Source organism: Crocodylus siamensis, chromosome 1 (genome assembly GCF_052110815.1).
Source record: "Crocodylus siamensis isolate JL-2025a chromosome 1, ASM5211081v1, whole genome shotgun sequence".
Lineage (NCBI taxonomy): Eukaryota > Metazoa > Chordata > Crocodylia > Crocodylidae > Crocodylus > Crocodylus siamensis.
In genome coordinates this window covers 165,812,275-165,833,737 of record NC_143395.1, presented here as the reverse complement: position 1 = coordinate 165,833,737, position 21,463 = coordinate 165,812,275, and the positions used below count along the sequence as shown (strand labels likewise).

The 21,463-nt window shown below is 40.2% G+C and overlaps 1 protein-coding gene across 2 annotated transcripts in view; it reads right to left on the bottom strand.

The window, feature by feature from the left end:
• The window catches only part of NVL (nuclear VCP like), a 72,097-nt gene that overhangs the window by 38,775 nt on the left and 11,859 nt on the right, over window positions 1-21,463 (bottom strand). For both annotated transcript variants that reach the window (XM_090048023.1, XM_090048033.1), the window contains exons 10-18: window positions 19,438-19,539; window positions 17,062-17,179; window positions 15,918-16,062; window positions 14,418-14,673; window positions 11,657-11,875; window positions 10,463-10,567; window positions 9,476-9,538; window positions 7,936-8,055; window positions 4,504-4,603 (exon numbers count right to left, since the gene is read on the bottom strand). In XM_090048023.1, the coding sequence (XP_089904149.1) occupies window positions 4,504-4,603; window positions 7,936-8,055; window positions 9,476-9,538; window positions 10,463-10,567; window positions 11,657-11,875; window positions 14,418-14,673; window positions 15,918-16,062; window positions 17,062-17,179; window positions 19,438-19,539 (1,228 nt within the window). The remainder of the gene's footprint in view (window positions 1-4,503; window positions 4,604-7,935; window positions 8,056-9,475; window positions 9,539-10,462; window positions 10,568-11,656; window positions 11,876-14,417; window positions 14,674-15,917; window positions 16,063-17,061; window positions 17,180-19,437; window positions 19,540-21,463) is intronic.

The window sequence follows — 21,463 nt, the reverse complement described above, 5'->3', positions numbered from 1 at the left end:
CACCTGCCCCACTTCCACTGCTGGTGTCTGGCCAGGCTTGATCCATGATGCACTCCATGGCCCTGGCTAGAGGGCAGGTCCATGGGAGCAACTGGAGTTGGCAGATGGATTGGTGGGGTAAGGAGTTCAGGGGTCTGCTTTCCCTGTCATAGTGTTAGTGGAGGAAGGGGAACTAACTTAAGATGACCCTCCAATAATTAGACTCTATATAAGGAAAGTTATAATAAATATAACAACCATAATAAATGAATAATTTTCCATGTATAGAATCTAATTATGTGATGGAGTATCTTACGTGGTAGAGATCAGATTCCAAGTTGTCTTGGACTTGGGTAAATACAGTAAGTGGCCAAGGTAAACCTTAGGTTCCTCTTATGGTTTATCTGAACTTGACAAAAATACCCATTTTTTCCATTTTCAACCGTATCAAGTCAAGTCCTCAGAACAGTTACCAAACCCTCAGTTTGATCATTATTCTCATTTACATACCTTGGGATTTTGACTAGCCTTTTTTCATTTTATGTTAACTAGCAATTAACATTACATGATTAAACATTTATAAAATATGGACATTCCCAAATCCTAAATATTTAGCTATACCAGGTGCTTTTACCACGTAAAACCTTATTGGTTAAAGCAGCAAATTCCTCCTCACCTCCCATCTGTCACCCTTAATTGGGAAAGCATGGATGCCAGAATACAACACAAATCCAAGATGACTCTGAATTTAAGGTGACCCCACAATAATTAGATTCTGTCCATGGATAGGTTATAAATTTGTTATAATTTTCTACATATACAATCTAATTATTGGATGATTGTATTAAAAATGTATGCCCCCTACCACTGCAGGCAGTGGGGGGTGGCAGGCAGCTTGCTCTCTGTCCCATCCCCACACTGGCCCCCTCCTTGTGCCTCCCACCTACCCCCCCCATAGCCTTGGGGCCTTGCCCTTTCTCCCCCTGCCAAATTCCTGCCCTGCAGCCATGGTTCCCCACCCCGCCTTGACTATTTCCCTCCCCACCTCCAAAGCCTCTTCCCTTGATTCACCCCCTCCCCCCCTGCTTATTCTTGCTTTAGTGAGCCATGAAACTTGAGCTCAGCTTTTCCAGGAATTCATTAGTAAGTTAGTGTCCAGAAAAATGGACACTTAAGTCCATTCCAGTATACTGCACCTACATTGATACGCATCTGTAAACATTGCCAAGATATCCTCTCTCTCTGACTGCCCCTCTTCCCCATTCTGTCTGTTACACTTAGAAAGATGTCTCTTACTAAAGTCTCTGGACACCCTTGTGCACATGTTTATCAGTACCCACACGCAGATGTCCTTTACGATCAAGTCATATATTTAATTATATTATGATCACTCATGTTTAATTACCTTCATATATGAAATTAAGTTCTCAGAGTTTATACTGGATTTTCTACATATGGATTAAAAAAGGAATAAGGGATCAATGTTGAAGAACTCCAATAGTCTTCAGTACATATTCAAGACCTTCTGTGGGCCTCTATGCCAGGAGTGTCAAAACCATCTGGCCCCAAAGAGCCGAATGGATGGCATATTGCCAGCCCCCCGGGTTGGACTGGGTCTGTGGACTCACTTTTCTTCCCGCTGTATCCACTGCACTTATGCAACCGATTTGGGACAGCACCATACATGGTGCCCATGTGAGGCTGGTCCAGGAACACACAGTGTGTGGAGTGGTCGCTCAGGCTGGTCTGGGACTCTCACCTGTACACAATGAAGCACTGGGGGTTGTATGTTGGTACTTCATGGGTCAAATACAGCCTATGGACCTTATCTTTGACACTCCTTCTCTATGCATTTTTAAAAGTCTCCATGAGATCAGAAATTAATGCAACATTCCTGTGTTCCCCAATACATTTAAGTTACAGCTGCAAACAGAAGTACATTCTAAAACTAAGACAAAATTCTTAGTGTGAAGCATATGATGTTTATTTGAAGACTGCTTCATGGAATGTGCAAACTGGCTTATTTTCATAGAGTTTCAAATACAGAACAGTGCTCCACAGCTAGTGGACAAGTTACAAGCAGACATAAAAAACTGTTCTATCACTCCTATTTCGCAAAAGAACAATGAAGGAAGCAAAAAGCACTCGGGAACCTAAATACAATCTGGTGCCAAGGCATCAAAGTAGAGCAGATACGCAATAAAACAGTGCTCTCTCAAGCAGAAGCACTTATACCCCTTAACAACCTCAAAAGCATTTGGCAGAAGACTCATCATAGCAAAAGGGGAAGCCCATTGGATCCAAATTATACACTTTATTTCAAATTGGATTCCCAATACTATTTATGCCCTGTTAAGCGTATGTGGTACTGTCCTGAACCTATGCCAAGCAGCATGCTGCCTCCTGGGAACAATCCTAAGTGGGCCTATGCCATTGGTTCAACTGCCTGCAACGGCAGTCCAGAGCTTCAGACTATGCAACACTTGCTGCAGTGCCTGCTGCTTGAAGCCACATGTACAATGAAAGACCTCACAAAGTACAATAAATGAGCACAAGCATATGCAACAGAATGGTCAAACGTGGTGTAATACAAGAAGGAAACACAATCCTAAGGGCAGATGCTGTATGTATAGGACAAGTGATGAGCCAGTCAAGTTTCAGATGATATTCCCAATTTACCCGATTACTTGAAAGCCTTCTATTAAAAATTAAATTGAAGTGTACTTTGAAAGTTGCACCAAGTTCCACATTTAAGTTGGTAGGAGTATGTGGTGGGGCAGGGCAAATATTTGCTTGTTTTGCTGCCTAAAATGCTCCCATTCCAAACCTGGTAGAACAGCATAAAAAGATGAAAATTAGGTTTAGAGCTGTAATTGTACAGCCCTACAAAAAAGGTAGTAGGAGTAGCTAATTGCCACTGAAATCATCTTTCCCTCAAGTACCCCCAAACTCATGATCATCCATGGAAAAACCCCACCCTGTTTACCTGTGAACTCTGTTTACTTGTATACTCCCATTCCTCCTCACCAGCCACATAAGCTCAGGAAAGGGGCTGCTGGAACCCTGTCAAGTAGGAGCAGAGGCAAGCAAGTACAGTAGGGGCTTTTGGATGCTGAAGTCGGGCTATTTTTTCAGGTTTTAATTTGGACATTCTTTTCTTTGTATTGACTGGTTGGTCACACCATTTCCCACCCGCATTATCCTCTCACTCAACTTGCCCCTCCTGATCCCCTTCTCCTACCTAACTTAACCTGTCCCTTCAATATCTCTTTTTCCCTTCCTTTGTTTCTATTCCTCTGAATATTCCCAATGAACCACACCAAAATCATTTCACTCACTCCCAAAAAACTAACCCCCCCCAAATACATGCAACTAATGTGACATTTGCAGACCTTTACCCTGTTCCCTCTCTGCTTTTGTTTTACAACCCCTTACTCCTATTCTTGTCTATAAGATTCTAGAGCACAAGTTTCCCAGGACAAGGACTGCCTTTTACTCTGGGTATAGCACCTGCTATGAGGGCCCAGAATTCTACAATGAAAATAACTCTACAAATGACAAACAATGGAGGAACCTATGGGGTTGCAAGGTGCATGATGTTTTCAGAAAGGACTCAGTACCATGTGTACTACCTAAGAACTGGTGTGATGCATTTGTGAAAGAACCCCAAGAATGTAGGAATCTAGCAGGCTGAAACATGAGTCAGGCACAAGGTTTGACAAGACAAGCAGGCACTGGAAGAGCAAAATGTGTCTGGGGTTCAACAGAACCAGAGAAGTGTTAGAGAAAGGAGTATGAGAAGTCCAATACAAATCATTAACTTTTTTGCTAATGATCTAGCAGCTAAAAGTACATCGATGAACAGCAAGCAAAGCAACTAAAAATGAACACGCAACACCTCACTTTTAGCTTTATTTTGAAATTCCAAGGGTTTAATCCAAACCTAGTGAAGTCAACAGAATCTTTTCATGGACTTATGTGGATCAGCTCCCAGCTGATCTCAAGTTACTTCACTTCACACCCTGTCAATTATGAGAAACTGGAATACACTTTACATGCCAGAGCCCTACTCTGAAGTAACTATATACTTTGAATATACAGAAATTTTGCCCAACTGGACTTACTTGAATACTGAAGAAGCAAAAGAACAGAAACAACACATCATATTTGCTTAACAAGTTGTAGTTAAATAGTTTAACCATCAAACCAAGTCATGTAAAGTAACTTTTAAGTAGCCTTGCCAGAGAAAAGACATTTTGTCTTCTTTACGAAACAGTTTATTTGAATTTAAACATTCCCTACAGTATTTGCAAACACTGTATTATTATGCTAGAACTGTTCCATTGTCCAAGATGAGAGAAAAATAAAAGGTCACGTAAACATGAATGAAGAGCTGGATTTTAAAAGATCTCTCAGTTATACTGAGATTCCTTAGTAACACAAAGCATAGATGGTTGTTTTTAAAATACAGTCCTAAGCATGAGTCTAAGTAAAGGAAAATTTCACTGGTTTTTGGGTTCTTACCTGGCCTGTTGGTGGCAGCCATAATGAAAACCTGTTGACGATTTTCCAGACCATCCATCTCTGTTAATAACTGGTTCACCACACGAACACTAGCACCTGCCTTTAAAATAGTAATGCATTCTCAGCTAAATTGAGAAAAAAATGTCAATCATTCGGGTATGAATTCCACCCCCCCACCCAACATTTATTGTCCCCCTTGATCAATACTCAAAGATCACCTTCCTCTCTCAGCACCCTGATCAAACTTAATTTTGACCACTGCCATTGGTTTCTTGTTCACTAACCCCAACTTCATGTAGTAAGGCCATATTTATACTGGCACAGCTTTCTTAATAGTCTGTGACAAGTTCAGAGACTCATTTCTGGGAAACATTCCAGCTACTTGAACCATTTGCAATCCTGTGCTTGGCTTGCCTACTTATTACCTTTTAATTCATAAATAAATTAAAGAAACTCACCCAAGCTTTAAGGACCCTGACCAGTCATTTAAACATTCAAACTGAATAAAATCCCATTCTCTGGCCTTATCCACTGAGCAGGAATTTATACTTGTATTTTAACAATCCCAATACAGATACATCCTACAAAAGGTAAGCAACTGGATTGTTCTGAACTCCACTGTAAAGGTATCCACTTATCATAGGCTTTTTAGTTCCGAGATCTGCGTGTCAGAGATTCTGGAGAGCACACATCAGCCTTGTTTAACATTTTAAAGAGTGAAATCCTACTCAAATTTGTGGCTTGAAAGAGTCAGGTTGCCAGCCCATAAAGATGTGCTGTTGGATTAGGCAAATCTTGACAAAGAAATGAGCTGGCAAGAACACAATTACAAATGAGAGACTGCTTGACAGTTTAGCACATGCCTTTATTGCTTTGTTAAAAGTTATAATTTTATTCTGCAATTAAATATAAATAATTCAACAACCTCTTCAGATTCAACTGCTAATCAGATCAAATAGTGGAGATGTACATATGTTACTGTAAAAGTGACTAGATCACATGAATCCCAACTGCACCACAAGGATCATAACTTTGATATGCTGGCAATTCAGTGAAATATTTATAGGACAAGCTGTTTTTATTGTGATACTGAGGTAACAGTGCAGCAGTAAAGTCAGCTTCATCACTACATTAACTCCAGTTTTATGCCTGTGCAACTTAACCAGCATCAGTGACTCTATACCACTGTAAAAATTGGAGTAATCAGATGATTAGTCATAGCTTCACTTTTACAATTGGATTACCAGTCCCAAATTCTTGTTCTGCGGCAGGGCTATCCAACTTCTGAGCTTCCAGAGGCTGCATGGCCCCTGGATCATATAGCAATGCCCCCCGCCTCCCTTGCCACTCCTCCACTGGGATGTGCAGTGGGTACACACGTGGCTGCACTACACCATATCACATGGGTCCCCCGCCCCAAGTTCCCTGGGTCCTGCCAACTGCACTGCCCTGTCCCACCCCTGGAAGCTGGAGGAGGTGGGAGAAGCCTGGAGTCCCTTGCAGCAACAGCAGCAAAGTAATGAAGGGGGCTGGTGATCAAACTGGGAGCTTAGGGGCTGTAAACTAATTCTTTGTGGGCCACATGCAACATTCACAGGGTACAGAGCTCATTAACCAGGGTGGACTTCACAGAAGTAGAGATTTCTGCATATTGTGAAGGTGGTAGGGTTGTGCTTCAGACACAGTTATTCAAACCCCTACTGTCTTATTGCAGATACTGCAACTGCCCCCAAAGGCCCCTACTTGCAGTTTACAAATAATGTGAAAGCATGCCTAACAAGAGGGTGTATGAAGAATCCTTGGCAGTGGTACAGATTTTTTTTTTAAAAAGGTGACAGGTCTGAACACCCCAAAGCTTAGTCTTAGAATCAAGAGTCAAGTAAAAATGCAGTAAGTGTAGAAGCAGCAGCAGGAATCTACTCTGTGAGGTGCGGGGCAATGCAGGACCCAGTGCAAGGCAGTGGTACAGGGTGGCAAGGGACCCAGGGCACAATGGGACCCAATGACAGGAGGCAGGCACTGGGGAAAGGGTAGGTGCAAGAGTTGAGGGGGGATGGGACAAAGGACCAGGGACAGGCTGCCTCCCGCTTGCCACTGCTTTACCAGCTGCAGCGGTGGGAGGGGCAGACGGACAAATGAGATTGAGATGAACATCCAATAATTATATTCTACACATGGAGAATTACAACATATTTATATTTTTCTATGTACAGAATCTAATTTGGGGGGGGTTGTCTTCAATTTGAAGTCATCTTGGATTCAGATAAATATGGTAGGTCTTTATTTCATTTTTTAAGGGAAGAACTAACTCATTTAATCTCTCATAAAATAATGTACATTTTGGGTCATTTGTTGAGCTTCTAGATTTCTAACCACAAAGAAAAGATAATTTGGATAACTTTTAGTCCTAATTTGTGTGTCAATTCAGCTTAGAGAACAAAAAGTAATTTGGCACCTTGAACTTAAAATCACATTTAAATCTGATTATAAATGCTGGAATAGTGTTTGAACTGTGTGGTCTAGATCAATGGTGCTTGACCTTTCTGGTCTTTGCAGCTCCAGGAGCTGCAGAATCAATGCTGCCACCTCTCTCCTGCCACCAAGTTTCCAAACCCACAGAAAGCCCCATGGGTCAGATGACTGGATTACCTTACTTTGCAGGCTGGATCCAGCCCACAGCCAATAGTTTGGGCACTACTGGGCTAGATTATCATACAATGTTAATAATTGCACTGAATTGCACCCAATTTTATTATGGCTTTACATTGACAAGAACTGTTATGCCCACCATACACACAGTTCATGTAGAGGAGTTTTCCATACCCAGGGGTCCTTTTGATTGTACACATGAGCACAGACATTTGTAGAGGCCAAAATCACACCCAATTACAAACAGTACTAGTACTATCTTTTGGTTCAAGTTTGTGACAATTTTGCACTAAAACTATTTTTTTTTTTTTGAGGAGATGGAAGATTTACATGGCACCTGTGAGTAAGGGGCCAATGGGAAGAGAAAATATTTAGAAGTTTAAATGCAAGCATACTTAAAACCCATATCTGAATAAAGAAGAAGTGTGATGTGCACAACAACTTGCTCAAAGAGGATATCAAAATGAAGAAACATCACCACAGGTGCAGAACAGACTTGATCACCACAGACATATTTCAACTGTCTCTGAACAAAAGTCAGGTGGTCAAAAGACAACATCTGGGAGTGATGTTACTTTAACAGCCCTAATTCATGCGACTGCAGTGACCTTGGAACATGTGTTAGTCTTCCAGCTTCTAGAAGAGTAGACCATAGAAGTCCTTACCAAGGCTACAATCCAGGCCACATTATGTGCCCGATACCAGAAAGTCTGTACTTACAGTAGCAGGTCACAAAAGAAAGATCTGATTAAAGAAACTTGTGGGATATGATTTCAGGCTTACCTCACGGTCTGACCTCCGGGGACACAATGCATCCACTTCATCAAAAAATATAACGCAAGGAGCAGAATTCCTGGCCCTCTGAAATACCTGACGTACAGCACGCTCACTTTCACCGACATACTGAAATAATATAGAAACACGGTGGAACAATCCAAAATATCAAACTTTTGCTTCATAATCCAATTTAACCCATGATTGGTAGTGCCTGCCGAGGCCAAAGGATCACATACTTTTATTTACTCCATTTAATTCTGCCACGTTTATAATGAATTTAAACCCACAATTATTATTTTTTTGACGTGGAAAAAGGGCAAATTTGTATGCATTTGTCACTACCCAGTTCACAACTTAAGTTGTTACATGCAGCAGTGTCAGTGCCGAACTGGTAAGGAACTGCCTTTTGTGGGAATGAATATCTGCCACCATACTGACAGAGAGAGTTAACAGTTATATTCCTCTCAATGAATCTTTTTAAATATCTGAGGCATCCATAAATTCACATCTGCTGAAGCTCATAAATAGAACTTTCTAGAAAGAATTGAAATAAAGAGTTTCTTCCCTCAAAGTCATTACACAAAGGCAAAAGCCTCACTTGATTTGCAAATGGAACATTTTGTTACCCCACAGACAGCATTCATTCACCATTGATGTGCTTCATCTCTCCATTCTCAGAGTCCAGAAATCATAAATCAGTTCCCTTTGAACTTAAGGAGGCAGGGATCTGCACTAACTAAAAAAATGGATCAAATCCACTTCTTCTGGCTTCAGTTTCACCCATTTACTAAAACAGGTAAGTGATGTACTCCAATCTGTATCTGAGCAGCATGAAGTACAATCATTTTGATCACCTTGCATATTTCTTAAACTGTAAAAAGGTGTGGGAAAATATCAAAGTGTAATAAAAATGATATTTTTAAGTCAAGGACTTGCCTTAAATCATAACACTTATGTTTAAGATTGATCACAATAAATTACTTTTAAACATTCTGAAGAGTAGCATCTTTTCTGAGGTTTAGACTCTGATATAAAGTAGATGGAAAACTTTGGCAAAATCTAACCCCAAACTTAAATTAAACTAAAGTTAATTTGCAGAGTTGTTTTAGGTACTTCGTTTGATTTTCAGAGATGCCAAGTCCTGAAGCCATCACTATTTGAAAATTTTAAAATTTGACTTGAAAATGTTGCCCTTTGTCCTCACAGCACACACCAACAATGAGGCAAACAACTAGTTACTTCAAAAAGTCTTACTATGCAAAACAAGTAAGTCCCACAGTCTCTAATCCTTAAGAGAGGATGACCACCTTAAGAGAGGATGCACCATAAGAGGCAGCTCGAACTGGGTAAGATCTATGCCACCTAAATGCATCCCTTGAGAGCAACCTGGCTGCTATAAGAGCTATTAAAATTAAGATGACATTACATGATATATTCTTGTTGCACAAAACACCAGCTTAGTGATCATCAGGACTCAATTGTCTCAAGCTGCAGCAAAGAACTCAGTCAAAATAGTAAAGGTCAAGGGATAATAATCAACACTTACCATATTTAACAGTTCTGGACCTTTCACAGAGATGAAGTTCAGCCCAGACTCATTTGCCACAGCCTATCCAGAAAATTTAAAAAAAAAAACCCACCATCACACACACTGATAATATTAGGCTTCCATTCACCATACTTCCTGAAGCATCATTTTAAAAGTATTATCTATTCTCTTTTCTTGAAACCTCTGGCAAGATTCCAGATGCAATATGAAAAAGGTCATTTTCTCTTCTATTCATTGATTTATGAAGAACTCAAAAGAAAAGATTATTTATCAAACCTCTCTCAAAATATGAGGCTCTTTAGGAGCCCAGACCCATGGCCAGACACTAAGTCATTCATTCAACACAGTCCACACACACACACACACTGCTTTCCACAGCTTTTTTTTTTTTAAACTGAGGTCCTGTTTCAGAAATGCTTTTAAAAGCAACTCTAAGTGACTAGTGCACATTACAGAGAAATGTCGTCACATGAACAGTCCTTAAAGACCAAACACAAGAGTTGGTCTAGAAATTCAAGGAAATATGCAAGTTAAGGAGGAAAGCATTGTTCCAGCAGAAGCATTAGCATTGAGAATAAGTGGTACAATGGACCTGGTCTTTAGTGGACAACCACAGCTTTTAATTACAGTAGACAATGTCAAAGTGACAGATCTGTAGAAAGGAGCCATTTCCTTTTCACCACTTTATTATATTAAAACCTATTGCATTCTTTCTGCCTTTACCTTTCTTCTCACTCAAGTGAAACGGAACTATTTTACTGGGAAATCAATTAACTTCAAAAGACTTTTTAAAATTTAAATGTTTAACTCAAGCTCCTGCTGAAAGCAGTGTGAGGTCTCAACTCCTATTGCCATCACCCAATGAAGCAAATCTACCATTCGATGTCACCAAGTCATTCTTTTGAAAGAAATCTGACTTCTTCCCTAGGGTACTCTACTACGTCCCAGTATCCACATGAAGCATACACAGTAGGCAATTCCTACCTTGGCGAGTAACGTTTTTCCACATCCAGGAGGCCCTGCAAGTAGTACACCAGCTGGAGCAGTCAGGCCAAGAGCCCTGAACTGCTCTGGATTCCGAACAGGTGCCTATGATAAAAACCCAAACAAATAACAGTGACTGAAGCACTGATCTTAAAGTTTCAACAAGGTGCAACTAAAGCGGAAGCCAAAACAAAAGGTACAAAGAACTTTCCACCTGAGCTGAACCAGCATATATTCATATCAAACAACTAGATGGGCCCTTTCTTGTTTGTGGTAGCAAATGGCTTTCACATACAGCTTAACTGAAGAAAATGACAGTAGAGCCTTGTAATTAAAAACTCTTTCCCTAAACTGAGTGTCTATGGTGAGCTTACATGAAGGTTGTTGAGGAAGAGGAAAGTACACTAAAACACAGGCATGTACTTTCTTTAAATTAGGAAATTGTCAGAAAAAAAAAATGAGGATAGGTCTTTGATTAAACACAGATCAAAAGACATTTCTAAGGGCAGCATTGATATAAGATCTTACGATGATAGGCTGAGAAACATGGGACTCTTTAGCCTGGAAGAGCATAGGCACAGGGGTGATCTGATGGCCACCTATAAGTTTATCAGGGGTGACCACCAGGATCTGGGGGAACGTTTGTTCACCAGAGCGCCCCAAGGGATGACTAGGTCGAACAGCCATAAACTCCTGCAAGACCGTTTCAGGCTGGACATAAGGAAGAATTTCTTTACTTTCCAAGCCCCCAAGGTCTGGAATAGTCTGCCATCGGAGGTGGTTCAAGCACCTACATTGAACACCTTCAAGAATAAATTGGATGCTTATCTTGCTGGGATCCTATAACCCCAGCTGACTTCCTGCCCTTTGGGCAAGGGGCTGGACTCGATCTCCGGAGGTCCCTTCCAGCCCTGATGTCTATGAAATCTATGAAATAAGCTCTCTCATTAAATACATCTTGTCATTGAAAAGGAAGACATAAATCAAAGAAAAAAAATTAGCTGTCTACCTTTATTCACAAAAATACAAGGTTTTTTAAATAAGATACAGCAAAAAGATCAACCGAACAAGATTTCAGACAATTTGAAGTAAAACTTCAGAACAGAACACCAAGTTCAGATTTCTGAAACATGATTTTGCCTCTGGCTAGATATCATGTTTCCTAGCAGGACTCAAAATGGCATTCATGCCTACCAGTATAATCATGGTAAGCTCCTCCCGAATGTCCTCCAGAGCTCCAATATCTGCCCATGTCACATCAGGAACTGTGACAAAGCCTTCTCTCTTGGCAGAGGGCTGCACTGAGGACAGTGCAACAATGAAATCATTCATTTCAATGCAGAGCTTTTGCAGCTGCTCTTCTACCAAGGGGTCCTGTTCTTTAAGCAATTCCAGCAGTTTCTGCAATTCATCCTGAAAGAAAGGGAAAGGGAAAAAAAGATGACAGTAGACAAAATTTTACCACCACACAATTTTTCAAGGTTTCCCTGGAGTAAAAGCATGTTCATTAAGATAACATTCCAGTCGAATATTGGAAGAGGTGCTAGACAACTCTGCAGTCTTGGTTTTAAATCCCACTTTCCATTTACCCTCCCACACCAGCACCACACCAGTACAACAGTACTTGTAACAGTAGTACTTGTACCAGGGCAAGCTTACTCTATACTGCCCCAGTGAGGAGGGCTGTCTCTGTAGTGCTATGCAGTGCTTGGCCACTTCTGGGGAAGCTGCCAAAAAAAAAAATCTCTGCTAAGATTTACTTTTATCAAGGTACTTGCTGTTATGATTTGCTCTGCAGTTCTAACTAGTTCTATATAGAAGCACAGTGAGTCCCACTCATGTATTTCATACACAGTCCTTAAAAATCAGTTCTTATTTCTAAAAACTTTCACAACATGTCAGCACATTGCTGAGTGTATCTTCAGGTTCAGCAATAATGAAATGCAATTGCTATATACAATTTGCAGTCTCTTGTTTATTCCCAGGCTGACCAAAATGTGGTTTGCCAGTCATGCCCTAAGAAACGTTGTGCTGCGATAAATACGGTTGTACTAGGATTTCCATTTCAAAGTGAAAAAAGCCTACAAAAACATAGATTTTGGTTACTTGGGTTCTCAAGAGAAGCTTGTAGAAGAAAATGTTATTTGATGTTTGTTAAGAGTGTTTTAAAAGGATGGTCACTGAACTAAAAGTTTTTCCAGCATCTCCCATTTTTCAAAGAAAAGCACAGCACTTCCAGATGTGAATCAACTAGGTGTGAACGCTTGGTTTGTGTAAATGGGATCAAATATTACATAAGTTGTTTTCTGCAATGAACATAAGTTGCTGTTTTGAAGTAACTCCTAAAATTGGCAAAATAATTTTTAAAACTGAATTAGTTGATGTTGACCTCATGGCAGTTGTTAGAATTGGGTTGGTTGTTGTGATTAGTTTTCTGAAAAACAGAAAACCCCTTTGATCATGATGATGCGAGTCACAGCTGTTTGCTTTAAACTCAGTCCCATTCAGGAGATGCATGACAGGCATATAGCACAATTAATTTACTCCAGTGAAGCTGTTTTGTTTCCTCCCCCACTCACAAATATAAAAACATTTTTTTAAGCAAGCAGTGAAGCTGCTTACTTTTTGACACTACCTCAAGAAGTGGAACAAAGTATACATGTGAATTTTAGAACATTTTAAAATGTTAGCTGTTAAACCAAAAGGCAAGGACTTCCAGAAGCCTTTGCATAGTGCAGGAACAGAGCAACTTAAAATGTGCACAGCGCATTCCTAGAAAATTTCTAATGGAAGGATTTAGAATCCACAGGGCATAGGCTCCATTCAGATCTAATGATCACAACAGCCCCTGGCAGATAAAACATTTATCGTTCAATTAATATGTTAAATCGCACAGTAAGATGCAACATGCCACATGGTCAACCAATTTATCATAGAAAAAAAAAGGGCAAATGGGTGTTTTACATTTTTGTGGCAGGTTTGTATCACAGTTAAATTTGAACGTGTAGTATGGAGTTCCCCAGTTGTTAGCTGCCTACATCCCATGCTTATGCATTCAGCTGTAGGCAAACATTTTAAATATCGTGGGTCAAAGGAAGCTTGGCATTAGGGACTGGAACCCCATACTACAGAATGCTAGCACTTACATTCTTACAATCTGTTTAAACTGAACCCCGATGGCAGGACCTTCTAGTTTTGGGATCAGGGAATCTGCCAGGTCCCAACTGTGTGACTTGATGTCTGCCAGGGGCCAACACATCACCTCAAGCTACCCCATTATTTCACCACCAAGTTATCTGCAAAGGTTCTTACTTGTAACAGAGTCCCTGTTATGTCTCTGGCTGCTGCAAACAACCAACCAACCACTTTCTCTAACTCATGCTGTCACAGATCCAACCTTGAATAATTTTTAAAATGTTGCTTTCCTAAATAAATTGTTGAATATCAGTCACCAGATGAGATCATCCTGAGCTGGTGAAATCAATTTGGAGAGGACTAGAGCCACAATCTAAGCCTAAGCACGTGCAAAAAAAAATTAAGACCTAACACATGTTGTTAACATAATTTGATCTGTATTGGTCCATGTCTTTGGAACTATTTGTTCAAGTAACCTCAAATCTGCACCAGTAGCTGTATCACCATCCCTCATAAAAGGCCTAGCAGTTTTCAAGCAAGCACCTAAAAAAAAAAAAAAAAAAACCAACCCAGCTGTCAAAGCATTAAACTAGTCTCAAAGTTTCCTATAGTGGTGCAACTGCCTCAAAATGTTCACATAGTTTCTACAATTAATTAGGAAGTATTTTATTAACTGGAAGGATAAAAATGCTACATAAATATATAACATGCAAACAAATATTGCTGTGATTAAAATGTGTTTACTACAGATTGAGCACAGAATCTTACAACCCTGAAGTAGTTTATTTTTAAGAAAGGAGAGTGTCAAAGGATCAAGTACCTTTATAAGCTCTGGCTGCCTTTTGACTGGTACTTCTCCATTTTCAAAGCTTTGGTCACTCACTGCTTTTCCAGCCTCTGTCTCCTTCCATTTTTGCCCTTCTGAATTTATCAGGACCCTGTTCACTGTGCACATGGCTGCCTCACGACAAAGTGCCATCAAATCTGCACCTACATAGCCTGGAGTCACATGAGCTAAGTGATGAAAATCAAAAGATTCAGGGAGCTTAAGTTTTCGACACAATGTCTGTAGAATTCTGTTCAAAAGAAAAAGAAAAATACACCATACAAACAATCCTTGCAGCAATTTTCCCTCCCATCTGAAAAATATAATTATTCAGTTAGTCTTTTTGACTGGATCATAGCAGTGCAATAGCATAATAATTCAGCTTTAACTCAATTTAGAGTTACTCAAGGCTGAGAATCACAAGTCACATATTCTCCAGATAAAATAAAATCTCAGCCATGCACGCTCATTTAAAGTTTAAGAATCAGTTCAGTTGAGTATACTATAACAGGGGTTCTCAACCTTTTTTAAGAAGTGTACCCTGGTGGCTGGATGCAGAGTGGCGGGTGGCCTGTGGGGCCTGGCCCCACACACAGGGGTCCTCAGGGCCCCTCAGGGCCTGGCCCCACAAACACCCAGCCCAGGCCAGCCCTGAGCTGTAGGCTCTTCCCGTGGGGTGGTGGCCTGGGCCCTTCCCCTCCCCTGCCAGGGTCCCAGGCACTCAAAGTTGAAGGCAGGAGCCACCAGCATCAACAGCACAAGCACCAGCCAGGGCCTCCTCCCAAGCACAGCACCTCCCCCTGCCTCTGCTCACACCCAGCCAGTTGTCAGCAGCCCACGGAGCCACATGTGCAACTGGCCGTGGGAAAGTGGTGGGTGGTGGTATGGGGTGGTGGATGCCGTTGGTAGCCGCCATGTAAGCCCCTGCCCTTCCCCACCCCCATATCCAGCTGGCCAGGTGGCGCCTATGCAGCCCACAGGGGGGCAGTAGTGCCCTTGCTCCCCCCCGGTCCTGCTCCTGGGAGGTGGTGGCAGTGCTCTGTCCCTGCCCACCTGTGCATACCCCCCTAGGACCTTTTGAAGTACCCTAGGGGTACGCATACCCCTGGTTGACAACCCCTGTACTATAATAAAATGACAGCTTTATTATATTTTTAGGAAAAAAAAAATAACAGAGCTTAAAGAAATAAATAAATAAACAATGGTCTCAGCTAAGGTACCCACTAAGATTTTGACTTTACTTGCATTCCTGCACATGATGTCTTCCATCTATTTCATCCTGAAGGAGCACCCTATTTTGGTTTACAGAACAAAAATGAGGTCTAGTGTAAGGGCCAGCCTTACCTAGATAGAGTTTAAGAAAGAGGCATTTAGTTTTTAAGAAGACTACCTCAAATTGGGTAAAGAACATTAAAAAAAAGTTCAGAAGCCTTTAAAATTTGTTTACTTTTTTTAACAGTTCTACTGAAGAAGCCAAGACCTACTGAAACATACTTTTCTCTAGCTGCTTCATCAGGAATCCCTAGACAAATTTCTCGATCAAATCTTCCAGCTCGCCGCAGTGCTGGATCCAGTGAGTCTGGCCTGTTAGTTGCTCCAATGACTAGCACCTGAGCAGAAGCAGGCAAATTGTTCAGATCTGAGGAAGGAAGGGAGGAAGAAAACAAATAAGCATTAATGGTATTGTATCTTCACATTATCACGGTTTATTCTAGTCTAGTTAAAAATGCATGCTACAGGAAGTTACTCCTGATAGCAGCAAATATTACTTTCAGCTATGCTGAACTGCCAGCAATCCATTCCCCACCCCACCTTTTAACCATTTCCCTTTATTTTCACTAATGAGTTTGTGCACTGCACTATCACAGGCAGATATTTGTATGGGAAAGTATTTTATGACATACTTTATTTTCTTGCATACCACATGCATCTTGTTTTTGGGAAAGCAAATTAAAGAAAAAGATTTTTCCAGAGTCATGGTCTAAGCTAACTGCCTGAAATAGCTTGCTTGCTCTCAGCCAGCTCACTGGCTGCTGCTGGCAAAGCTAGTTTTAACTCATTCACTGCCAAATTGACGGCAGCTTTTTGCTGCTCAGCCAAAGCTACTGCCAATTCAGCAGCAGCTGAGAAAAGGCAAGACTAACCGACACTGCAGAGTATGCTCTGCCCCTCTCTCTCTCTGAAGCTGGAGAGCTGCAGCCACTACAGCGCCAAATGCAGCTAATTTCAGCATTTCCATTCTTCAATTCCAGCATAGATTTCAGCTTTCCCCAAACAATATACAGGAGTAATTCCCCCTCATATTGAAAAAAATATACCCTAAGGGTACAATACCACATATATTTCTAGAACATGCAACCCAGAACAGGAAGTTAATACCACTACATCCCCAGAAACTAAGACTCTTATACTGGGATTTGCAAGAGCCCTTTAAGGTAACAAAAAATTACATGAAAGGGGTTTTGGCTGGGGCACCAGAGTTAACAACCCTTGTTCCTATATGAATGCCACAGGATTTTCAATCATCACAGCTAGCTAAAATCAGAGAAATTAAAATAAAGACAGAACTGGATTTCAGAAGAAAGGCTAGGTTTAAAAAAAAAAAATATATATATATATATATATTCTTGAAACTGACCATCCATGCAGGTTAGTAACTGGGCCACAATTCTTCGCTCCATGTCTTTCGATGCAACTTCCCTCTTTGGGGTGATAGCATCAATCTCATCTATGAAAAGGATGCATGGTGCATTGGACTAGGAACAAGAACATCACCATAATCACTATAAACACACACAGCATATTACAAACATTGCGACAAATTTAAGAAAAGGGGTTTTCAGTTTAAAAGTTAGGAAAATATTACTGCATGTGCTGCCATTTACTCTGAACAACAGCCCTGTGCCAAAATATCCATAATCCTTATCTATTTTTATTTTCCATCACTGGAGCAACCAAATATAGAATGGAATCGTGCATAAGGCATGACATTTTTCTTTAAAATATATAATTATAGTTTATAGATCCTGCACTCTGGCAATCACTTTTTCATCTGAAGAAGTCATATTTAGCTGCATATCACATGCCCTACATAGCTTTATGAACAAAGAACAAAAAGCATGGCTGAATGCTGGCCCCAGGACAGAGAGGAAGAGCTCTCTCCTCAGCATCACTCACCATCAGAACTACAGTTCTACTGCTCAGTGGCTGTAAAATGGTTAAAACTACCTGTAACCCTGAAGCACTTCGATTCTCCCTCCTGGGCTGGGAGCCCATGTTAACCATTAAAAGGAAACCATTACATGCTTTGATTACTGTGCAGAAAATTAGCTTTCACACTTAAAAAAAAAAAAAAACAACTTATTTTGCAGGGCTGATTTTTTGGAAAAAAGGTGCATGTAGTATGAGAGTAAATATGATGCTCAAGTTCAAGAATATCTGAACAAGCCAACTTCTTACCACTGATACTGTGGTTTCTGGAATACTACCAGTACTAGCTGTGCTATCGAATAAGAAGGAATGGCAAAAGATCAATGGAAAACTTACTTGCCAGCTCTGAGTTATCTTCTAATCTCAGATTACAGTCAAGAGGCTAAAGCAGGAAGCATATAAATCATAATAAGGTTTTATAAACCTTTTGTTCCCGAATTCACTGTTCTTAAAAGGTCACTGTTAATCAAAAGCAGCACTTGCAGGACTCTCTGAATAACCTATATGCTTAACAAACTCTAAAGCTAAAAAAGTGTATTGAAGGCCAACTCTGAAAGCTTGTCTGTTCAAGTCCATAAATGCCTCTCTATCCAGCAGGGAAGAATTTAAAAGCAGAGCTCCACAGCCATCAGGCCAATGCAATATTATTTCTCTGAGTTCCTCAGAAAAACTGGTATAGCATGAACATTAATTTTGCTAAGAGGATATCACAGAACAAAAGGTAATCTCTGAAAAACCAGCTTAAAAAAAACAAGTATGAATGGCTTAAAAAAAAAAAAAAAAAAAAAAAAAAAGAGAGAACTTTAAAAAAAAAAAGTCAAAACATGGTTTCACACAGTAAGTATCCTTAAAATATATATATATTCATATTAAAATTATATTGCTGAGAGTTAAGGCAAGACCATGTAAACTCAAAGGATATTTAAAAACTTTTACTGACAATTTTATTCCATAGTTTAGTTATTTACTTATTGTTTGCATTAATGGAGTTTTACAATAAAATATTACACCTTGGCTTCAGATTAAGGTAGAAGGCAAATGTGACACCTTGGTATTGCTGCTCTCCCAGCATCCCCCTGAAGAACAATGGTATAATATATGTCCCCAGCTTAGTGGCGATGGAATGGGATCGGAAAACAGAATATTTTCTTCATATACCTTATGGAAGACTTCCCCAGATAACAGGATACCAGAGATTTTATTTACATGTTAAAAATCACTATGTGAAAGCACCCTAACTACTCCTACTTTTCTTTTCATCAAGAACAAGGTGGCTTACATGAAACTCCTCGCACATCAGTGTTTGATCATAATCAACCCAGCTTGTAATCTGGAAATACTGTTGTGTTTAAGGCAACTCACACATGGGAAAATTTTGATCTTAACTTTTTTCTCCTTGGATTCATAACAATTCTGCCTGCAGTCTCTTCTTTCATACTAAAAAAATCATTGTGTCCAAATCAGTTCTAAGAGACATCAACTTCATAAAGCACAATATACTGCCACACCGCAAATAAATGCCAAGTATTTTAAGCAATGAATTGCCATGCACAGCAGCCTATACATTAATATTAGTTTTGTCATCTTTTAAAAAGGGAAAGTGCATTGTTGGTTGCATTTTGTAAAGGTTCAAGCACAGCAGGGTCCATATCCACTACTACAGGTACCTCTAGGCTCTAGAACGCTACTAATAAATACCAACACGTTCAAATTCAAACCGCAGCAATGAAACATGTAGATTTAAAATGTTAAGGAACAAAGGCACAAACAATTTCATGATGAGAACACTGCCAGCTTGCCATACCACAGCATGTTCAAACAATTCTCTCAGCTTCTGTTCAGATTCCCCTGACACTCCCGACACCATCTCAGTAGCTGCTACTTTGAGGATTGGTAGTTCAAGCTCCTAAAAACAGGCAAGAAAACAAAAAACAAAACCTGTTGTGAAAGCTCCAGAATGTAGAAATATCACCACCCCCTACAACCAAGCAAAACAATTTCCTTTAAAAAGTTTAAACTAGACCAGGTATTTAAGATTGTGTCTTGTTTATGGAATCTGTGTAAAGGACCCAATGTGGTATTTTCCCCATTTCCAGAAAATCTGAGTAGTACTGCATTAAAGAATATTGAATCTCTAGCCTCCCATTTTAAGTGCTAAATAGTATTGCTGCTGGTCAGGAAAGAGTTGGCATACTGATGCCTGATCCCTAAGAAGAATCCTGATGTCAATGTTAGAGAGTAAATCTGTTTTAAATTCAATCTCACCCGAAGAAAACTAAAACTCTTTTGATCTGGTAAACCTCCAACACAAATAAATATTATGGTATTAAACTAATCCAAGTCGTCTACAGCTACTATATTAGGATAGTTTTTATATTTAAATTTAAAATGTGAATATTTTGGCAGAGATATTATACATGAACTATGCATACATACAGAGATTACATCCACACACACACACAGACACACACACACACTTAGATCTCTCTCTTTCACGTATATCCAAGCCTAAGTATTCACATTTTAAATCTGAAAAGGGGATAGTCAACTTGTTCCAATAAAAGTTTGAGAGGTTCTGAACCTTTCTGAAGCTTTTGAAGAAAAAATGCTGTGCCCTGTTAATAATTTATATATAATGTTTAAACCTAAAAAATTATAACCTGTGGCCATTTCACTAAAATATTAAAATTGAAAAAGAAAGCCCTAATAATAGGGAGCCTCCATTTATATTCAAAAGAGGAGAAAAGGTAGGAACACTACAAATGCCACACTGTGCCACCAAGCTCTCTCTACTCTGATTTGCAGGTGTCCTCCACAGGGGAAACGGCTGCTTCAACATAACAGAAAGCATCAAAGACCATTGTTAACAGTTGAAAAAAGGATACAAGGGAGGAATCCTTGTGGGTGATCTCTTTTTATTGACTAAGCAGTTGATCCAAACAAAGATATCACCCATGAGAATAACTGCCTCTTGCATGTCTTGGATCATCACAGCAACAATATCACATCAATACTAGCACATACATAAATACATAAATGTAATTTGCAGTGAGAGCTTTTTGATAAGAATAAAGACCAGCATCTTATTTGGTAAAAGCTAAGTGGTCACCAAAGGGTAAATTCCAAGCTTGGACTAGAGGAGCTACTACCCTCAGGAGTCAGACTTGTCACAACATCCTACAAGTGTTTCTGTTTTAAGGTCAGGCTTAAAACTGTTGGAGAAGAGTTTTGAATAATCAAACTAATCCAATATGTGGCCTGCTTGAAGTCTATTCCTTATCTTACTTCCTTGGAAGCACTTTCAAAAAATGAAATCCATCTCTTAGATTCAGACTGCATTGCTGTTACTTAACTTTGAATGAACATGTGCTATTCAGGAAGGAGACAAGATAAATCATTCTTCTCTTGATTTTTATCTAGTCTAGGGGTGTCACACTCACCTTGTGCATGAGGCTGCACCCAGACTGCAGGGTTGTTCACACGCTGAATCCAGCCCAGAGTTACAGGGTAGCTGTGACAGCCACTGTGGCACCAGCAAGTTAAGTGGCCATGGACCAGAAGGGCACTTGCCATGGTGGAAATGGACATGTAGCTGGGGTCAGGCAGCTGCAGGCGACAGGGCTGCATTACCAGGCCCTCACTCACTGCTTGACAGCCCTGTCCACCAGGGCCCCAGATTCTGCAGCAGACCTTGCCAACTACTAGCCAGGCCCCTGAATTCTGTGGCCCACCAGTAACCCAGCAGGGTGAAATGGAGTGGCTTTGAGCCAGATACAGCCCACAGGCCCATGTGTTTCATACCCCTAATCAAGTCTATAACAAAGCTGGAT